This window comes from Lynx canadensis, chromosome A1, assembly GCF_007474595.2.
Source record: "Lynx canadensis isolate LIC74 chromosome A1, mLynCan4.pri.v2, whole genome shotgun sequence".
NCBI lineage: Eukaryota > Metazoa > Chordata > Mammalia > Carnivora > Felidae > Lynx > Lynx canadensis.
In genome coordinates, this window is record NC_044303.2 from 36,041,736 (window position 1) to 36,059,961 (window position 18,226).

General features: G+C 38.4%; 1 protein-coding gene across 1 annotated transcript in view; it reads right to left on the bottom strand.

Moving 5' to 3' along the window:
• Positions 1-18,226, bottom strand: part of DIAPH3 (diaphanous related formin 3) — a 510,843-nt gene that overhangs the window by 462,969 nt on the left and 29,648 nt on the right. The window contains 1 exon segment of the mRNA XM_030311865.1: positions 277-444. Within this exon segment, the coding sequence (XP_030167725.1) occupies positions 277-444 (168 nt within the window).

The window sequence follows — 18,226 nt, forward strand, 5'->3', positions numbered from 1 at the left end:
AGATAATCTTTGAGATTCAAAATATATCACTGGATACTTTAATAAAATACATAAAAACAGAAACCCTCTTAAAAAAAAAAAAAACCAACTACTGTGCTAATTTTTCTCTGGTTCTTATTTTTTGTAATCCTGGAGCTCTGAACACCTCATGTGCTATCTTCAATGACATCAGAAATCACCCTATGGAACAGGGGTCTTAAGTGTTATTGTTCCATTAACATGATTAGAAGCTAAGGTTTTTACATCAACCATTTTATGAAAAACCACAATTCTTACCATCATCTTTTCGAAGAGTTTTAAGACTTCATTCTCTGACAGTGGCTTTGGAATGTTTTCCATCATCTCTGAAGAACAATCATTGGTTGCAAATGCAGTCTTCAGGTTGGAAAGTGGAGGTCTCTCCTTTTTGCTTCCTGGAATTCGTATGCTGGCAAATTTGTCCAGCTACAAAGGTAAAAAGTAGCATGTTATGTTAGTATTTCCTTCAACAATATTTATCTAATTACCAAAATAAGAAAACCCACATGGTGGATCACATTATCACTATGATTTCATCCCAAGGCATTCAACACTAGAATCTTCAAAATTTTTTTACAAAAACAGAAATATGAAAAATTTTCAGTAACCATCCTGTCTAAAGGCAGAAGAGAAATCAGACAACCTCCAAAGATTCCTTGTAATCTTAAATTATAGACTTAAGATTATAACGACAAGTGACCTTTGCTTTACGGATTAACAAACTAAGCAGTTTAAAAAGGTAACTGGACTGGGGCGCCTGGGTGGCGCAGTCGGTTAAGCGTCCGACTTCAGCCAGGTCACGATCTCGCGGTCCGGGAGTTCGAGCCCCGCGTCAGGCTCTGGGCTGATGGCTCAGAGTCTGGAGCCTGTTTCTGATTCTGTGTCTCCCTCTCTCTCTGCCCCTCCCCCATTCATGCTCTGTCTCTCTCTGTCTTAAAAATAAAATAAACATTGGAAGAAAAAAAAATTTTAAATGTTAAAAAGGTAACTGGACTAATTTAGCGGTTGGCAATCAAACTAATATTTAGTATCCTAGTCCTCAGCCCCCTTGTCCAGTACCCTTTTTCATAGTGCATGCCACACTCCTGAAAAAACAAAACGTGATTTAGGAATTCTAAGAGTTGAATTCTACTTATTATCTCCAGAGCTAGTTGTTCCGGTAAATACCACATTTCTCTTCATTCAGGCTGGTCTGTATTTGAATTTCATGAACAACTATAAAGTACGATGGCTGAAGCCTCAGGAAATAAAGCTGGGTTTTTGCGGTAATGGGATTTCTTCTATTAGATCAAATAGTTCACTGATATTTGAAAGTGTATAGACATTAATTTATAAACCTAATTGCATATTCATTGAATATCGCTTGATTTCACAAATTCTATTCGTCACATAAAACCCACACTCAAAGTTTCAAGTGGTAACAGTCAAAAACGCAAAATGTCTTAAAGAGGCTAACAGAAGTATACTCAAAAAACAATGGTTCTGTGAATTGTTCAATGTAACTATACGTTACACTGTTCTTACCATAATGTAGGTAATATACAGACGTGTGCTCTTCAGGGCAGCCACTAGCCATTTGTGGTTATTTAAATGTAAATTAGAATTTCAGTTCCTTAAAAGCCTAAATGTCCATCAACTGATGAATGGATAAAGAAGATGTGGTTTATATATACAATGGAATACTACTTGGCAATGAGAAGGAATGAAATCCCGCCATTTGCAGCAACGTGGATAGAACTGGAACGTATTATGCTAAGTGAAATAAGTCAGTCATAGAAAGATCATATATTTTGACTTCTGTGTGGATCTTGAGAAACTTAACAGAGACCATGGAGGAAGGGAAAGGGAAAAAAAACTAAATAGTTACAAACAGAGAGGTAGGGAGGCAAACCATAAGAGACTCTTAAATACAGAAAATAAACTGAGGGCTGATGCGGGGTGGGGGAGAGGGGAAAGTGGGTGATGGGCAGTGAGGAGGGCACTTGTTGGGATGAGCACTGGGTATTGTATGGAAGTCAATTTGACAATAAGTTGTATAAAAAAAAGTTCAGTTCCTTAGTTACACTAGCCCCATATCAAAAGCCACATGTGGCTAGTCAAAGTACATATATAACATTTCTACTATCACAGAATGTTCTATTGGATAGCACTAGGATTTCATTAAGACGCGAAGATAGCAATGTTTATCTTTCAAAATAAATCTTTAAATTCTCTGAGAATAAAGCCTAAGAAATATGCCATGTACTGCATTCACACACAGTCCATCTAACATGACCTAATCATTAAAGTACTAAGAATATGACAGCTTCCAGTAGCATTTAGAAAGTCACAAAACACTACCACTACTCTCATCCTAACAACAAAAACAAGCCAGAAAACTTCCAAAATTATAGTTGTTGTTTTCAACCCATCAGGGAGCTGAGGACACAATGAAACCTGGAAGAACTATCACCAAGTGACAAGCTGCTTTTATCCATGACAAACAGCTACAGACTAAGAAGTTCAACAAGGGCAAAGAAAAAACAGCCTAATTTTTAACGCACTATTGGCAGCCACATGGGTGCCGGCAGTAGAAACATTACTAGAATTCCAAGGAGACTAATCATGGAGCAAGTCTCCACCCACCTACCGATACTCTCCCTCAGGTCTTCAACTGCCTGGGGTAGGACGCCAATGGCTGGAGGGAGGGCAAGGTGTCCTGAGCCATGTCATGTCTGGGGAGGCCTCTTCCCATGCAAAGCCACTGCCCTCCCAAACACTCTGACCTAGGTAAAAGACAGCCACCTGGGTGGCTCAGTTGGTTAAGCATCTGACTTCAGCTCAGGTCATGATTTCTCAGTTCATAAGTTCGAGCCCCGCATCAGGCTCTGTGCTGACAGCTCAGAGCCTGGAGCCTGCTTCAGATTCTCTGTCTCCCTCTCTCTCCCTGCCCCTCCTCCACTTGTGCTCTCTCCCTCTCCCTCAAAAGCAAATAAACAAACGTTTAAAAAAAAAAAAAAAAAAAAAAAAGACGGGAAAGAAATCCCAAAGACACAATCTGGACCTTCAGAGAATAAATGACAGTGGCTACCTGATGGTTGGCTGGGGACAGATACCAGGTCAAAGAGACTTCTTGAAGAAACAGAGCCAGAAGTGCAACTGCAAACACAAAGAACTCTGCACTAATTCTGAAAAGGGCATCAGAACTTTAAAACAGAGTTATCCCAGTCTTGAAAGCTAGTAGTTCAGTTGTAAAGCCAAAAGTAGAATGCCAGAATCTCCTTAGTGCTAATAAACTTTTGAAGCCCCAGAAGACACTAATCAAACTAAAGCAGCACCTTTGGCAAGCCCATCTCCACCAGAGAGCATAATCGACTCAGCCCCAATTCTAGCAGCCTGAAAAAAGGGCACATTCTTTCTTAGAAGTATTATTTACTTTAATTTCCACGTATTTAAGTCAAATGTCCACCGTATATTCACATACTGCTACATACACAAAGGACCAAGGAAATGCCACGCACAAAGAGAAGCAGACCTAGAGGTAGCCTGGATGATGGAATTGCCAGATGGACCATTCAGAAGGGTGTTTGTAAAAATGCTGAAGAATATAATGAAGAGTGAATGCAACATAGGAGATGGGGAATTTCAGCAACAAAGTCATGGAAACTATTTTAAGAACCACACTAGAAATTTCATACATATATCGGGGCACCTGGGTGACTCAGTTGGTTGAGAGTCTGACTTCAACTAAGGTCATGATCTCATGGTTCGTGAGTTCGAGCCACTCATCAGGCTCTGTGCTGACAGCTCAGAGCCTGGAGCTTGCTTCAGATTCTGTGTCTCCTTCTCTTGGTGCCCCCTCCCCCTCATGCTCTTTCTCATTCTCAAAAAATATTAAGAGAAAAAGAAATTTCAAATGTATCAAAAAAATGAAAAATTCATTAGCTGAGCTTCAGAGTCACCTGAATATTGCTGAGAAAAGAACTGGGAAACCTAAACCCAGATCGACAAAAAGCATGCAAACTGAAACACAAAGAAACAAGGGAAAGAATAAAGAAGAGAGAAACCAAGAATGTGATATAATATGAAGTGCTATAATACAAGTATAATTGAGGACCAGAAAATGGTACAGAAGAATGATAAAATAACTGATTTTTAAGAAATCAACTCACAGAGGGGCGCCTGGGTGGTTCAGCTGGTTAAGCTTCCAACTCTTCTTTTTAATGTTCATTTATTTTTGAGAGAGAGACAGAGTGCAAGCAAGGTAGGGAGACATAGAATCCAAAGCAGGCTCCAGACTCTGAGCTGTCAGCACAGCTGACAGCCCCCGATGTGGGGCTCAAACCCACAAACGATGAGATCATGACCTGAGCCAAAGTCGGACACTTAACTGAGACACCCAGGCGCCCCTAGGCCTCCAACTCTTGATTTCGGCTCAGCTCATGATCTCCCAGTTCATATGTTCAAGCCACGCATCTTGGGATTCACTCTCTCTCTCTCTCTCTCTCTCCCTGTCCCTCCCCTGCTGCCTGCCTCTCTCTCACAAATAAATTAATTAAAAATAGGTCAACTCACAGATACATACAAGCACAGCAAACTAAGAATACCAAAACAAGCCCACACCTAGGCAACTCATAGTCAAACTGCTAAAAATTAAAAGTGAAGGGCAAACCATAAAAGCACAGCCAGAGATCTGAAGACACATTATGTACAAGTTAAAAATGACACAAATTACTCATTTTTCACCAGACACTACAGCAGCAGAAGACAATGGAGTAGTATCTTTACAGTTTAGTACTTGGAGAAAACTACGGTCATCCAGAGATTCTACATCTAGCAAAAATACCTTTCGAAAATAGAAGCAGAATAAAGACATTTCAGACAGAAAACCTGAGAGAATCTGTCTCCAACAGACCTGTACTACAAGAAGTGTCAAAAGAAGTTTTTCAGGCTAAAAGAAGGATAACGAGATACAATCTCAAGTTGTAAAATGAAACGAAGAACAGAGATGTTACTCTATTAGATGTTTATAATACAAAAGAAAAAAAAACTATGTACAATTTAAACTGAGTAACAATCAAGTGGCAGAGACAAGCATATAAAGAGGTCATTACATATGGATATAAAAAAACGCAGCAAGATATGTGCAATGAACCATGGTAGCCAAGAGGGCATCAACTCAACATGAACACTCCCTTACTTTGGCAAAACCCAGAAATATACCATTGTCTCCACATGCTCAGAGGTCCAAAAGTTAGTGTCCCTGTGTACCTGAGCACCCTAATTCTTGATACTTGTTTTAAAAAATGAGGAGACACCAAAAACAGTAAGAAATGGGACTGATTCCTCCACCCGGCTTCTGAATCACTACTTCATTGCAGTAACTTCTCTACAGGGAATATCAATTCCTGAGTATAAAACCTGTGCTGATTCCACACACTACATACACAAGAAAGTAACTTCATTAATATGCTAAACTTATAATGAAGTGAAATTGAGCAAAACATCATTAATGTGACATCAATATTATAAATGTAAACATGTCAATGAGTGGGAAGAGTAAGCTTAAGCAATTCACAAGCTAATTTGTGAATATATAACCTAATGGTTTCCATCAGCGATAGCTACCCCAAAATTTTCATTTTTGCCAAAAAAACCACAACTTTCTAAATAAGATTCTCTCAAAGTCACTGAACACCTTCTGTATTTTATGCACTGTGTTAAGAGCTTGAAAGGCAGCATCAGGTTGAATGCATTTGTTTAATTCTTAAAATAAGGAAACTGTCTATGTAAAAGGACGAGCTCCAGAACACTTTTACAGGTAACAATTTCCTAATATTTAACTTCTAAAACAGTATAAACAAACAAAAAAATCCATGAGGTTTTTAGAAGGAGAACTGCATTTAAATCAATAAACAATATCGTAATTTGTACAACAAAAAAATAGAATTAGCACACCTCCCCCATATGCTTCGCACCTAAACTCTAGGGGAAAGTTGGATTTTATTCAACTGGAAAGCAATTTCACACATTCCCACTAGGATAGCTACAGGCAAGGTACGAAAAATAAGTATATCCCTCCTTTTAGCTTCCAAGTCGACAGAGGTCCGAATACAAACAGGAGATACTTAAGGATCAATGTTGCTTAATTTCAACACTTTTATTTATTTTCCTGATTAAAAAGGATGAAACAAAGGCGTGCCTGGGTGGCGTCCAACTTTGGCTCAGGTCACAATCTCACAGTTTGTGAGTTCGAGCCCCGCGTTGGGCTCTGTGCTGACAGCTCAAGCCTGGAGCCTGCTTCGGATTCTGTGTCTCCCTATGTCTCTGCTCCTCCCGTTTTCCTCCTTCCTTTCTTGTTTGTTTTCCTCCTTCCTTTCTTGTTTGTTTTCCTCCTTCCTTTCTTGTTTGTTTTCCTTCCTTTCTTGTTTTCCTCCTTACTTTCTTGTTTTCCTCCTTACTTTCTTGTTTTCCTCCTTCCTCTCTTTCAAAAATACATAAACATTAAAAAAAAAAGTACAGGGGCGCCTGGGTGGCGCAGTCGGTTAAGCGTCCGACTTCAGCCAGGTCACGATCTCGCGGTCCGTGAGTTCGAGCCCCGCGTCAGGCTCTGGGCTGATGGCTCAGAGCCTGGAGCCTGTTTCCGATTCTGTGTCTCCCTCTCTCTCTGCCCCTCCCCAGTTCATGCTCTGTCTCTCTCTGTCCCAAAAATAAATAAAAACGTTGAAAAAAAAAAAATTAAAAAAAAAAAAAGTACAAAATAAGAGTCATAGGAGAAAAATACATACGATCCTCCTATGTTACAACAGCAAATTAAATTTGTTGAATACCTCAGGCTTAATTAAAAGCATTCCCAGGTATGGATGCTCTATCAAGCACTATAGGTAGATTCCACATCATCTGGGCACTACTGACAAAGCTAGGTGCAAAATGAACTTTACTATCAAATCATTTAAACATTCTATTGTTTTGTTTTGTTTTGAGAGATAATGCTATGACTCCACTCATAAATGGGGGGGGGGGTAAAAATCCCCCTCCTAATTTATCTTTTATAGAATTGCTCATCCAATTTGCTTGAAGGAAGGCACAATGAAACGAGCAAAATTTTAAAATACCTTGGTCTGTAAATGCACAGTACAAATCCCCATTACACTGACTGTAAGTTGGTTATTCTGTATTTGGCAATGGGACTGGGAGTATGTTCCCAAGTTGTGCACCTGCACAGCTACTGTTCATTTTCCATGAAATTCTCCTGAAGCTGAACTAGAAACACAACCCAAGGAGGTGAACGGTGCCAATGACTTGCCTTTGTTGAAGAATTGGTTGAACACACAGAAGACTGAGAGAATTTTATTTTAATGCTATTTAAAGGTAGTACACCACACTTAATTAATATGGCTTCAGCTGTGTCTGGGGTGTACAGAGTTTTATAAATTAATATCACTTATCTTCACGGGAAGTTAAATGAGCACCCTGCTGAGTATTATCTCACACTGATAATCAGTAATTACAGTTTAAATAAAATTAATTAAACCAAAAACAGGCTCTAAAAAACTATCTGGATTTTAAGCTATAGTTTAACACTGTAATAGTGACAAAGTTCTATTACAGTGGTTTAAATACTGACAGCAGTGACTTTTTTTTAATTTAAAACAAAAGGAAGATATTGTAATTATTAGTCATTTTAAATTTGAAAAGCCTGAAAAAGTATGTATGATCATAAACACCCTTCCTTAGAACCTACAAGGGACTACATATTTTCATGCAATCCAAGAGAATCAAGCAAATAAAAGTTCCTCGTAATTTTAAGTCAATTCTAGGTGAATGCACCGCCGAAATCTAGAAAAAAAAAGATTATTTAAAATTATCTACCAGTTTTCACACAATCTTGTGCCATATTTAAGAAGAAAAAAACCTAACGGCTAACACAGCTTGGCTTTTTCATTAACTTTATTAGTAAATAGGCAACTAGCTTACTAAAACAGCTCCAGCATCTGACTTCTGAATCCTGCCCAACCACCTGTTTGCTCTGTCACCCTAACCGAGCTATTTAAACCTTTCAAGATCGTACCTATCACAGTGAGTTGTTCATAGGAAATGAAAATGCTTCTCACCTTTCAGTTTTGGGTTAAAAGTCCTGAAAAGCTGTAGCTGACAGCTCTAAAGCAACACATATATCTTCACAACCCCCTTCATTCTCTATCACCACACATAGTTCATCTCTTTACATGTCCTTTCATAAGACTTAGGAAAACCTGCAATTTTTTCATTTGTTTTGAAAATGTTGACTGTCTCTTGCCCACTGAAATATAAGTGCCATACTAAATGAACCATCAACTGTCTTAGTCACTGTAGTAGGGAAATGATCCTGACTCGATTGGCCAATAGGATACTGCAGAAATGACGGAGTGTGGTTTCCAAGACTAGATCATAAAAGATGTTACAGCTTTTGTCTTGCTCCCGCTTGGATCACTCAGTCTTGGGTATGCCAGGAAGACACTCAATACCTAGGGGGAGGTCCACGTGTCAAAGAACTGAGCTGAAGAAACTGAAGAGGCATGGAGGCCTCGTGTCAACAGCAATGTGCGTGTGCCGTCTTGGAAGCCCATTCGAGCTTTCAGATGACTTACTACATAGCAACAGAGCACTAACAGCTCCTCATAGAGTAATACTTGTAAATAGCTCTAGCCAACATCTTCACTACAACCTCCTAAGACCCCCAAGCCAAAACCAGCTAGCTAATCAACTACCAAATTCCTGCCCCCAGAAGAAGTGTGAGATACTAATCGTTTGCTGTTTTAAGTCACTAAGTTTTGGGGTAACTTGTGAGCATAGCAACAGGTAATGGTTACAGTCACCATGTATGTTCAGCCTATAGCACAGAGTATAGCAGATAGCTAGCAATCAACTAATCCATGAAGGTATGAATAACTGAATAAACAATTACTGGATAAAATACATAAAATGCAGTACGTCTCTCAAGAGGTTTACCACTTGAAGAAAAAACATGATAGAGAACTTATTATAAATAAAGATAAAATACATAGGTGCCCCCAAGAAAAATCGTAAGCCAAGTACATCAGCGACAGATAGGAACAAGTGATTAATCCTAGGGTGAGGGAACTTCAAAGGAGGCTTGGAAAGAGAATACATCAGGGAGTCCTGTGCAGCTGATGGGAGAATTACAGAAGATGGTACACGTGGGCAGCCCAACAGTATGCCTGCCTAGTCCATGGTCTTCACTAAAACGCTGGGAACATCAGTATTACTGAGAACACCATCGGTGAGAAACTAGCCATCCGCAGGTATGAAAAGCTAACCATCCCCATCTGAGGCCACAATCCTATTACTCAATACCAATTCCCACCAACCCAACCACTACTGCACTCTATCTTTACTATCCCTCAGTGTTACAAGTGGCCTTTTCTGGCCTTAAATTTAGGTTATAGTGAAACTACACTACACTCTCTAGCCAGAGGCTTTGAAAGCAATGTTTTACCATCACCCGCAAAAAACAATCATCTACTTACAGTAGTTTATTTACATTTAAATGTCATATGGTATCTCATTAAATGAGAAGTATACTTATTAGGTTATTAAAATTCCTTGAATATAAATTGTAATATGTAGTTAGTGTTCTACAGCCAACTGGTGTAGGGCAACAAGTGAAGATGCCTGCACAGGGAAGAACGGAGGCCCCCAACAACAATCAGCACCAACTTGGCCAGTTGCAAGTGAACAACCTATAAATGGATTCTCCAGCCCTATCAAGGCTTCACATGACTGCAGCCAGAGCCCACAATGTCGTGCTTATAAACTCATAAAAACTCTTGAACCAGAACTATCCCACTAAGATGCTTCCAAATGTCCGACCCAAGAAACTGAAATGTTAAGTGTTTATTATTGTTTTAACACTCTAAGCTTTGAGATATTAGCAATAGGAAAGTAATACAGAGCTCCTCATAGAATACTTTTAAATGCCTAAAATAAATGTAATTACAACAAAAATGGTGTTATGAAATATCTTAAATTTTAGAGTAATAGATCTTAATACATTACAGAACATGAGGTAACAGGAAGTCTAACTTCAACATAGTGTTGAACACAGACCACCTTTCAAAATACCTTCAGTAACTATAATGTGTTTTGAACATATCTATTTTCTGGGTTAATCAAGTCACAGGTCAAATCCTATGTGTGTATGCATTTTGAATTTTTAGTTTTTTGTTTGTTTAGTTATTTAGAGAGAGAGAGAGAGAGAGAGCACGCGCAAGTGGGGGAGAGGCAGAGAGAGATAGAATCCCAAGCAGGCTCTGCACCATCAGCACAGAACCCACGAACTACGAGATCATGACCTGAGCTGAAGTTGGGTGCTTAACTGACTGAGCCACCCAGGCGCCCCTTGAATTTTCAGTTTTTAAAGAAGTTACAAATACAGGTGAAAACAAAGTTTTGCTTACAGATTAATGAAAACGATTCAATCTTTTTTTCCATTCCAGTTCAAAGACACCATGAAGGTTACTACAGACTGCCTGGAGGTCCATGGACTGCAGTTTAAGAACCCCTGATAGTAGATATGGAATAACAGAAACAGGAGTGGAAAGGAAAACAACTCCTGTGTCTAATGTCTCTCATGCATTAGGGGCAGAAACTACAAGACCTAAAGATGAGACCAAAAAGGAGAAAACCAACAGAAATGCTTAAAAACAGCTAGAAGCTTTTGAAGGAAGAAGCCAACAGGAATGCAGAGCTTTCAAAGAATATCTAGGTTTCAATTAGAACAAGAAGGAAAACAAACATTCAAAAACAGGCTTTGACTTCCAAAGGGCAAAGTAGGAGGGCTTGAGAAGCCTGGAGGATGTGAGATAGGATGCCTGAGAAAAAGAATAAATGGTCCTAGAGAGGGAGAGAAGCATGTAGGTGCTGATAGGGATTGATTATGACTTCTGATGTTGACTTAGATCAACAGAAAAGTGATGTGAACTGTAGTAACTAATGAAAACTAATAAGGAAACAAATCATGAAATCATGTAGTCTGTCTCTTCTTAAATCATCTTCTCTCTGTCCCTACTGCCACTGTCCTAGTTCAGGACACTTGGACAACAGCTGTATACAGCCTCCTAGCTTGCCTCTAGGTCTTCTCTGTCCCTCTACCCCTAACCACTTGCAGCCATTATCAACACTGACATCATTTTGATCTTACTGAAATGTAAATCCAATCCTGTCCCTCAGTCCTGTACTTAAAACCTTTCAACCTTTGCATCCCCATTACTCAAAGGAGGACATTCCAGTCTTATCATGGCTCAAAAGGTCCAGCTTGATCTGAACCCTACTTTCTGTCCAGGCAATCTCTTCACTACTCTACCTGCCATTACACTGTAGGAACCAGATGTAATGAACAACTCAGAGTCTCTTAAATGTGCAAACTGTTTTTTGTGCCTAAAAACCCACCACAACCACAACTCCTATCCCATGTCCATAATCGGGATCATTTCACCTCAGTCTTTGGCTTTCAGTTTGAGCTACCTCTTAGGTAGGAGCCTTCCGGACTCCTCAAAACTAGGCTGGATGCCCACAAGTCTGGTGCTTGCCATTACATAGCACGAGTACTATTCTAAAGTTACTCCATCATAGGTTTATTCATTATTTTATTCACCACTGGACCTACTCCTGGAACTTAGCATAGTTCATATAATTGGTGCTCTATTAGTCTTTGTTAAGTAAATAATAAATAGCTTTCTGTCCTCCATGCCTGGGATACAACCCATTACTTCTTACTTTGCTAATTCCTTCCCAGCAATATCAGGATGAACTCCAAGTGTTATGTCTTTTATATATTCATTAAGAACAATCTGGACTCTTCCTAACACTGACCCTTCAAAGATTGGTCCCCTAGATTAAAAACAACCATGAGTTCTATAATATAACACTAGGTGACAAGAAAAATATCCAAAGAAAAAGATAATCCCTTAAAAATAATATTCAAACCCCAAAGTTTTACCTACTCATATTGTTAAGCACAATTCTAATTTCTTATATACAGATATTAATACTATACACATAAAGGAAATATAAGTTAGCTCTGTAGATAAATAGCACACTTTTTACAAGACATAGACTGTACTACCCATAAAACAAAAGTTTCCTGAGAACACCAACAATTGTTTTCTACTTGCCTACCTGGCACTTCCATCTGGGATCCATTCAGTTGGTATCCAGGGAGTAAAATTATCAGAGTAAAAAGTTACTACAACTCAGGGCACCTGGGTGGCTCAGTCAGTTAAGCGTCCGATTTTGACTCAGGCCATGATCTCATGGTTCGTGAGTTCAAGCCCCACATCGGGCTCTGTGCTGACAGCTCAGGGCTTGGAGCCTGCTTCAGACTCTGTCTCCTTCTCTCTCTGCCCCTCTTCCTCTCACGCTCACTCGCTCTCTCTCTCAAAAATAAATAATTTTTTTTTTTTAAAATTACTATAAATCCTACAACTCCTGCCAGCCTATATTCCAACTTGTCCTTCAAAAGTAGCTGAAAAGTCCTCTTCCCTACCAAGTCTTCTCCCAACCTCAAAGAGGACCTTACAACTCCACTGGACTTTAGACACAGTGCAATGGGCCTAGAACAGTATTAGTATACCTATACAACCATAAACTGTATACACATCTGTTTCTTCACTGTTCCCAATGGCAGAACAGTCATATTGATCTTTATATTCCTATAACAGTACTAACCACTCAAATGCTTAATGAATGAATGGATAAAAGGATGAATAAACAAGTCTGCACACCCCACTACATCTTAGTCTGTTCAACTCTGAGAGCTCTTGATCTAATTCCCAAGTTTCTACTGATTTGAGGAGGAGCTCTCTAAACTATCCCATAAATATTTAAAGATTCTAAGACAGTACTTAAGTGTTACTACTGAAAACCTAAGTACAGGAAGCTCTAATTAACTCATATTAATGGGCTCAGAAAGGCCCACCTGACTTAGTGAATAATTTAAGCTCAGAGAACTTGTTCTGATGTATTTTACCACATACATTCAATTGCCCAGTCCATGCTGGTTTATCTACTTAACACAGAAGAGTTTATTTTGAATATATAGCTTCAAAGAAAAACTGGAAAATCTCACACTTTTTGTATTATCATTCATGGTTTTTAAACTTACCAAGGAAAACAGAAGTTCATAAAAGTGCAAAATGAACTTCAATCATAGTACAGAAAGTTTTATGTCTTATTAGACCAATAAGAAAAAAAATAATTGTTAAGCTCTTTTTTTAAAGTTGATGATGTATGTTCTATTGACTTTCAAGTCAGGAACATAAATAAAATGATTCTTTTCTTTCCTAAGTACAATGTCTAATTTGGCACATATCCCACAAGGTATATCACATCTAGGTAGGTCCAGGAGTAGCCTGCAGGTAGACAAAACCTGGTTCCATCAAGTGTATCTATCTGGGGAACTCATCTTTGAGTGAACCAGTCTCACAGATAACACCCAGGAATGTGCTAGAGTCGAATAGCAGCATTTACATCAAGCGAGGCACAAGGTCCACAGAGAACAATTAAAGTTTCTCATAGCACTCATCAGAACCCACACTCAGGCAGTATCTTCAATGGCTCTAAGACCTCATTCCTGGTGGCAAAATTTGAGGGAAACCAAGAGAGCCTATACTTATACCTGGGAGCAGATTGCAGTTGCCATATCTGTAAAGTAGTTTGCAACCAGAGTTTTTCCATGTCCTTTGTAATTAAAAAAAAAAAAAAAAAAAAAAAAAAAACAAAACAAAGAAAAGAAAAAAAAAAAAAAACAGACTCCTATCCTTTACCTGTTGACATCTCTCAGTCACAAATGACTACTCCTTCAGCATAAATGTTTCTCAGTTTTGTTTACTGGAAATACTAAAAATACCTCATTTCTTACAGAAAACTTCTTAGAGATGTCTTTGTAATTCTCAGGATTAAGGTAAGTGACTAGGATACAATTTTCCCTTGTCAATTTAATTTAGAGATCTCAGGCACCTGTGTGGCTCAGTTAGTTGGTTGATCACCTGACTCTTGACTCATGAGGTCATGATCTCACGGTTCCTGTGTTCAAGCCCTATGTGGGGCTCTGCGCTGGGAGTGCAGGGCCTGCTTGGGATTCTCTCTCTGTATCTCCCCCCGTCTCCAGTTAAGTCTCTCTCAAAATAAATAAACTGAAAAAATTTAAAAAAAAAAAAAAAAGCTTTAATTTTTTTTTTTTTTTTTTTTAAATAAAGGTCAGAGGTTTCATATAGATGGCTCCAGAGGAAAAGCAGGGAACGAGAAATATACTTTTAGATTTTATATTGGCACTCTCAGAGGAGAAAGGGATAGTACTTAAGTGGCAATGTAACTCTCTTGGTAAAGACCATATTGTCTGGAATCAGTCTGCCATAGTTTTTCTGGCTGCCTCATGACATTGAACAAGTGACATAATCTCTTTTGCCTTAGTTTCTCCATCTTTAAAAATGGGAATAAACTGGCACTTGGGTGGCTCAGTCAGTTAAATGTCCAACTTCAGCTCAGGTCTGATCTCCCAGTTCGTGAGTTCAAGCCACGCGTCGGGCTCTGTGCTTACAGCTAAGAGCCTGGAGCCTGCTTTGGATTCTGTGTCTCCCTCTCTCTCTGCCCCTCCCCTCCCTCACGCTCTGTCTCTCTCTCCTTCAAAAATAAACAAACATTAAAAAAAAATTAAAAAGAAAAAGAAAATGTAAGGTTTAATTTGGGGCATGAACAGTTTCAAGTACAGGTGAGACATCCATACAAAAGTATTCAGTAGGCCAATAGAGTAATAGATCTCAACTTAAAGAAAAGGTCATAGACAAAGACATGGACTAAGGTCATCACCCCAGTCCAGCACTATACACAGGAGAGCAGGGGCCTCAGTAAAGAAACCTGATAAATGACAATAGAAGATAAGCAAAGGAAAACCACACAAAACAAAAAAGGAAAGGTCATGGGGATATGAAATCAATGAAGTTTGTGTCCCAGAGGCCAAGAAGTGTTTGTTCAAAAAGGAAGGCAATAACTGTATCAAGTATAGCCAATCAATCTAGTCAATTTCCAAAGACTACAACTTAATATTACTGGGGATATAAGTAGTTATTTCATAACGATGGAAGATTTACTACAATCCCAAATGTATATGCACTTAATTCCAGAGCTTTAAAATATATGGAGCAAAACTGATAGAACTGATCAGAGAAATAAAATATCCAGAATTATAGTTGGAGACTTCCACACTTCTCTCTCAATAATTGTTAGAACAAGCAGAAAAATCAAGAAAATAGGATATGAATAATACTGTCAGCCAATGTGACTTCTTTATAGATCAATCTAACACAAGCAAAATGCACATGTAACATTCACAAAGATAGACCACATTCTGGGACAGAAACCAAGACTCAGCAAACTGAATTATGATTGAAGTCACACAAAGCATGGTCCCTGGCCACAAGGAAATTAAGTTACAATTCAGTAATAAGAGAGTTCAGGAAAATCCCCAAATATTTAAAAGTTAAACATAGACCCAAATAACCAATGGGTTAAAGACGAAATCAACAGGAAAATCCCCAAATATTTAAAAGTTAAACATAGACCTAAATAACCAATGGGTTAAAGAAGAAATCAACAGGAAAATTGGGAAATTTCTGAACATTCAGAAAATGACACAGCTAAAGTAGCACTTAGAGGAAAATTGATAGTGTAATTGTTTTTATATTAGAAAACAAAGGCCTCAAATCAATTAGGTAAGTTTCCACTTACTTAAGAAACCATAAAAAGGTTAAGGCGAAAGATTAAAATAAATATATATATATATATATATATATATATATATATATATATCAAGAAGTTAATGAAACCAAAAGCTGGTTCTTTGAAAAGATCAATCAAATTGACAAACCTCTACCCAGACTAATCAGGGGGGAAAAAAACAGAAGACAAGTTGTTTATCAGGATTAGAAAGGGAAAAATCAATACAGATCCTATATCTAACAGGATAAGGAAATATCATAAATTCCTAATTCAAGAACATAGATATGAAAAAATTCCTTGAAAGGCCAAGGCTCACTCAAGAGTAATTTGGCCCTGTATCTAGTAATAGACATTACAAGGAATGGCAAATAAGCATACAAAGATGCTTAACATCATTTGTCATTAGTGGAAACAATCTGTCAGTTTCTCATAAAGTTAATCATAGTTACCACATAATTCCCCTTCCAAAATGAAACCATACCCCCAAAAACTGTACTCAAAGGTTCACAGCTTTATTCAATCACCAAAAACTGGAAACCCAAACTGTTGAATATATAAACTAGAAGTATTACCAAACAAAGGCATACTATTCAGTAATAAAAACAACGAATTGTGATACACCCAAAGCACTAAAGGGGGTCTCAAAAGCACAATGCTAAGAAGCCAGACACAAAGGCACTATACTAAGTGATTCCACTTATATGAAATCCTAGAAACGGAGTTATATGGTACAAAAAGCTGACTCATGTCTCCCAAGAGCCAGGATAGGCGGAAGAAATTGACTACAAACGGCACAAAATCTTTTGGGGTGATGGAAAGCTTTTATATCATGATCATAGTGTATACATGATTGTATACGTTTCTCAAAATTCATCAAATTGCATCCATAAAATTGGTATATTATGTTAAATGTAAATCTTTCTTCAAAAAAAAAAAAAAATCATGTTACTAACTATACCACTAATGCTGTGAATGCATAGTTCACCAAGCATTTTGGCATTATTTTTCCCTTGTAAAGCTCTGTAACCAGGGACACCAAGGCCCAACAGTTAAATACACAAAGTCACACTGCTAGCAAGTGGCAGCAACTAGAAAGAGTCCTCAGATCTCTCTGTGAGTGTCTGCTCTTCATTTTATGATCTGAGGACTCTTTCCAGTTGCTGTACAGGCCAAGGTCTCTTTTTAAGCTACAGTCATGAACCACATGTGGGACAAGGAACCAATGTAGTGGACTGGATCCGCCCCCCTTCCCACCCTCTTTTTTTGTTCTTGTTTTGTTTTGTTTTGGTGATTTTTGTTTGTTTGGTTTTTTTGTTGTTGTTGTTGTTTTGTTTTTTTAATGAAAGGAGAGGAGTAAAAAGCAATAGAAAGGAGTGGAAAGGAAAAGATCAAAGTTCATTGAGCTTAGAAACATTAAATATTAGTTCATAAAACAGTTTCAATGGAGAGAGAATTTGTATGTGTATGTGAACTGGGCTACAAAATGAAACATACTTCTTAGTATATATGCTGGGTCCTATAGTCAAGAAAGTCTGAAAATCCTTGCTGTAGGCTAAACCAGAGATTACAACAGTAATACTGGCTACCAGGGGGAGAAAAGAGTAGACAGAGAGGATCAGTAGGAGCACCGCACTTGAGACAAAGGTTCTGAGGGACAAGGGAGACAATAACGAAGTCAAAAACAACTTCTAAACCACAAAAACACTCCGTGGACACGGTCATAGAGAATTCAGTATTGTATCAACCATATTCAATTTCTTCCAGTTGACCTATTCCAGCCAGCCTCCCTTCACTGCTCTTGTCTCAACCTTTTTGCCTCTACAAAAAAAAGCGTTCTTTTCAACCCAGGTACAGACAATGGATGGTTGTAAACTAAGTGACTTTTTCACCTCGGACCGCACTTTACATGGCATGAATGCTCAGGTATTTGTAGAATGAACACTGTTTAAAGTATATGAACTCTGTCTCAACACTAGAGCAATACTTCCTTCAACCAGACAGCGTCCTATGAAATTCTGATTGTTACTCAGAAAATAACCTTGAAACGTGAAGTACTTCCGTAGGCCTTTAACAAGCAATTTAAAGGGATGGGTGTTTAACACTAATGCTTCCCAGAATGTTGCAACTTCATGTTTCTAAAATACTGTTAATTCAGATCTGTGACTACAGCAGACGCCATTGTTATGGTGCCTTCTCTCAAGTTCTGCCAAAAAAAAAAAAAAAAAAAAAGCTATTCTCACATTAAGAAGCTCAACTGAAAACACACATACCATACACATTGTTGTCGGGGTAGCAACCTTTAATTAGAAAACATATTGCTAACACACATCAAATCATCAGTGGCCAATGCTTCTCTGAGCTCTAACTCACCAAAAATCATTTATAGAGCCCCCGAAATATACAGCTACGCTTTCCTCCCTCAAAGCTCTGCATCAATCCGTGACATAGCCTG